At 33.7% G+C, this 4,638-nt stretch overlaps 1 protein-coding gene across 1 annotated transcript in view; it reads right to left on the bottom strand.

Annotated features, from left to right (window-relative positions):
* The window catches only part of LOC106478500, a 48,845-nt gene extending 45,033 nt beyond the window's left edge, over positions 1-3,812 (bottom strand). The window contains exon 1 of the mRNA XM_013939051.2: positions 2,414-3,812. Coding sequence (XP_013794505.1) covers positions 2,414-3,703 — 1,290 coding nt within the window. The 5' untranslated portion in view covers positions 3,704-3,812. The remainder of the gene's footprint in view (positions 1-2,413) is intronic.
* Positions 3,813-4,638: the final 826 nt, after the last annotated feature.

Below are 4,638 nucleotides of genomic sequence, written 5' to 3'. Positions count from 1 at the left end.
ATATATATATATATATATATATATATATATATATATAGCTCATATGGAGCACTTGTATGTGAACCTAAATAACTAGTGGTTTCCCTTATAGAGGTAATTATCTCTTTTAACTTGTAATCAGTATGTCTATAAATAAATACTAAAATTCTATAAGCTTTACTCAAAGTTCACACAACCAGAACTGAGAATTAAATCAAATAATTGATGTAATTGAAATTAATATTGTGAAAGAAAACCAACAATAATCGGAATTAGTGTTTCTGATTATTCCAACTACCTAAGTAATCAAAATAATACAATTATTTCTTATCATTTTTAAATTCAAGGTTATTCAGCTTAATCGATTATTATCATGCCTTAAAAAATAATCAACTAATCAAAATTAATGTTTCCAATTATTATTATTTTCAATAATTCCAACTATTCAAGTCTCATATGATAATCATCAACTAGTTGAATGTAATTGCCCAGCTCTACCTGAAAACCCCTTTTATTACCAATAAACAGACATTCCCTCCCCCCGTGTGACCAAAGCAAATCTCCTCCAAGTAAGGGGTTTTGATGATTTTTAAATAATGAAAAAAAAAAATTCACACACCATTGGATTCTACAGTCATAACGTAATAGATATACACTGCCAGTTCAATTATGTAGTGAATAAATAATGAAAAACAATTAAAAATTGTGCCTGTAAATCGACCGCCCCATTGGAACAATGTTAACAAATTGTCAAGGATTGATATCAAATTATAGCTTTATCTGGTAACCTGAGACTGTATGAAATCCGTATCAAGGCAAGATAAAATGTAGTCCAATAAAATCCATCAATTTCAAACTCGTACTTGTGGATTCATATGATATGGATAAATGAAATGAAAATTGTCAACAACCAAAAATTAAAAATGGAAGTATGAGCTTACTTACGCACCCATGAAAGTATAGATTTTGTAATCACACTGGTTGTAAAGTTGAAATACAGTGACTCACAGATATGTACCAACAGTAAACTTTACTCACTCTACATCATATCACAATGTAATTGATACATTGTTCATACCACTTTTATTATAAAATATTGTACTACACGTTCTTTCACTCTATCCACACTCAACAATGTAACATATTGTCTGTTTACACCCAATGACATGACATAAACAAATTGTTGCCAGGCCAATGTATAGTGTGTTTAAAATCCTCACTCATCATTTTTGACATGCTGCCAGTTCAATTTGAGCACACATATCTATGTATTGGTTTATGTGTTATGTAATATGCACCACAAAGTTTACTGTGTGGCTTTGTTTCTACACATTCAATGGCTAAAAAGAATTATAATGCTTTTAAAGTTTTGTATGTGTGTTTTCAAATAGTAAATGCTTCTGGATCCAATGAAACCACCCAGACAAAAGTAGAGCATGAAGAAAGCTATAATTTGATGTATCACTGGTCCTTATTGGTCCAGCCAATTTGAACCAACACCCTGTTTTTGTTTTAACATTCACTTGCTGGTCACTGCCAAATGGCAGAGGGAAGGTTTAGCAATAATCACAATTTTTTAAAGTCAATTTACAACTAGTGGGAGTATGGTTGCCTTGAAATAAATCATGCAAACTCAGTGTGTATTAGTACTGTAGACATATTTCATTTGTTGTTCGATGTAAAATAATTGCTATTTTGTTTATGGGAGATTTATATATTTGCAACTGTGATTTCACATTCACATACTTCTATGGCTGGGAACTATAATTCCCTGGGACCCTCTACTCCCAGTCATCTCTAACTGCATGAAAAATACATCCAGAAATTCTACAGCTGTTGCCATTTATGGTTATCTACAATTGATATGCCATTTTATTTCTAAATGTAATCCATCATCTTTATTTTCTCTTTCAGACCCCCATTTAATAACCTGATCTTCCTTACAGACTGTTACTGGCTTGTGAAAATCAAGATAAGAGACTGCATCTCATAGGCAACTGCTAGACTTTACATCATGCTCAGTGCTGTAATCTTATTATTTTCTGTCACTGCTCTACACAGTGCAACATGTATAACCATTATCCATAATAATATAACCAACATTGGATGAAAATACAAATATAATTCTACTTCATATCAAAAGCAAAATATTGGATATATATATATATACTTTATTCTTATTTAATAATCAGATGTTGATCTTAACTTTGTATGTAACTTCCTTATCCATTATTCAGGCTTCAGGTATGCTTTTATCAATTTTTGTCACTTACCTGATCTACAGCTTGGATTCTTAAATCTGTGAAAACCTTAAGAGTAATAGTTTCTAAAATCATATTATCAGGCTCTAGTAAATTCTACCGAGTACTGGTAATACAATGTGTTTATTAAAAATAATACTAAAGAAGATCTATTTTTAAATTAAAGTTCCTACCTTAAATATATTTTCTGATTGTAGCAGTTCCTTAAGACCTCCTTCTACCATCAGTTGAGGGGAAGACAATAAATCAAAGATGTACACCTTTTTATCCATTGTTCCTAACTGTACCAATGTCAAAGGGCCTGAAGGCCCTAAGTTAACACCTTCTACATCAACAGCAACAGCCTCTTGACCACTACTGAGAATCTGCTGCACAACAGTTAAGCCTTCTTTAACTTTAGTTATCATTTTTGTATTTTTCATCATCTGTACTAATGAGTCATCAGCACAGTCTTTCCCACCAATTAAGCCACTATTACTGCTAGACAGATTGTTGTGATCTTTGTAATCAATGGCTGAATTATCTGCAACAGCTTTCATTACCTGCATTCTTAATCGCTGTTGGAAATTCTTTGAGTTTTCAGAAGAACGGCAAATACCATTTGTAGGTGATACTGGTAAGGATGACATAGTGTTTGTGGTATTATTATTATCATTGACCTTGGATGTTATGTATGTTTGCAAACGTTGAGGCACAAGTGATACCATGTTAGATTGTACACAAAATATGTGAGAGTTCATCTTTAAAAATGCAATGAGATCCTGGGTACTCTTCATCATTTTGGACCACATTAGCCTTGGATAGTTTGAGCTAAGATTGTTTAATAGTTGTTCAACTGAAACCTTGCCTTCAGCTTTAACAACACCTTCAAATATTGTGAGTAACTGATTTGTAAGCTGAGGATCAAGAGGCTCTTCTTCAGGCACCTTTGTAATGTTAGTGTTCAACTTTCCATCTGGTGTTTGAAGTACACTCTTCAGAACTACATATTCATCTTGAATCACAAATACATCTGGGTATCGCTGTAGAAAATCCTTGAATTCCTTCACATGCTGTCCTGAGATATGGCGAATTTCTGGGCTAGCTTGAGACCGGTGACCAAGTAAACTTTTTATTGGAACTTCTGCATTCCCATACATTCCCAACTTATTTTCAAAGTACTCAACAGCTTCTAGGGCATAATCTCTTTTGGTTCCTACTCCAGAAGAAGGATCTTCACTGCTCAAACATGTGACACGAACATGATCACCTTCTATAGTAAACAATGATGGGTACTGCAATAAAAATTTCCGCAAGCCAGACTGGCTTCCCCCAGCAATCTGACGCATTTCTTTGGTAAAACCCTTAGTACCAAACTGGCACGAAAGATCGTGAAGAGTTCGTGGTTGGCCTTTATCCATTAACCGGTCTAAGAAAAACATCAGAGTCATGTTTTTCACATTGTCATAATCTTTACTATCCATTTCTCTCGAGTTTTTTAAAACTTTGGCACAACACTGCTCAAATTTTCAATGGATAAGCAGCGACTTTGTCGCGACAAAAATTAGTACGATTACCAAGCTGCCATGTTGAAATTAAAATTACTCTGGTCACGTGACTAAATCTTAAACTATGCCTCTACGGAATAAATATAATAATAATAAATTCATGTCTACATGTGTGTGAAGTTACAGAAGAAAATGCAAAGACTAAACTATTTCATTGATACGGTGAATTTCATTTTTTTTAGAATGTACAGTGAATGACTCAAACAACTTTTAGCAAAGTATCGTGTATTTAAAGTATCAAATGTCAGCCGAATGAAAGATTCGAAAAAAATTTCGAAATTTATTACCGCTCCCTAACTCCACGCATGACACCTCTGTAACGGTAAGTGACCCCCTTGAAGAATGCTTAAAATGGCAAAAAAAAAAACTTAATTAAAAACTCTCCCCAAAATATGTATTTTCAGCTCCTTGATCAACTGCTGAGCTTTGGAAGTTTTTCAGATGTACTTTAGTATTAGGCCCACTCATAAAAAGTATACTGAAAGTTCATGGTACACAGAAGTGAGAGAAATATATATATTCCAGTTATAGTTTATGGAATAGTTAGTATTTTGTTTGTTTGTTTGTAATTAAGCAAGTCCTTTCTTAAACAAAACTGGTTTATTCTTTCTGAATATAACTTTGCGATACACTTAATTTCAACAGTCACACGAGCTCGACTTCAACAATACTCAGTTCAATTACACACTCTCTGACTGCAGTTCAATTACTCATTACACTGTTCCGTCACGTTGTGACCATCTTATATATACCAGCCTACCCCCAATCTAGTAGTCTCCCGATAATTCATGAAGGTTCGAGAAGGACCTGGCGTGATACTAGTCACGTGACCTCGCTAACCCAACAATAGT

Source organism: Limulus polyphemus, unplaced genomic scaffold, assembly GCF_000517525.1.
Source record: "Limulus polyphemus unplaced genomic scaffold, Limulus_polyphemus-2.1.2 Scaffold217, whole genome shotgun sequence".
Classification (NCBI taxonomy): Eukaryota; Metazoa; Arthropoda; class Merostomata; order Xiphosura; family Limulidae; genus Limulus; species Limulus polyphemus.
The sequence above is the reverse complement of the archived record's forward strand: the minus strand, read 5'-3'. Positions and strand labels throughout refer to the sequence as shown.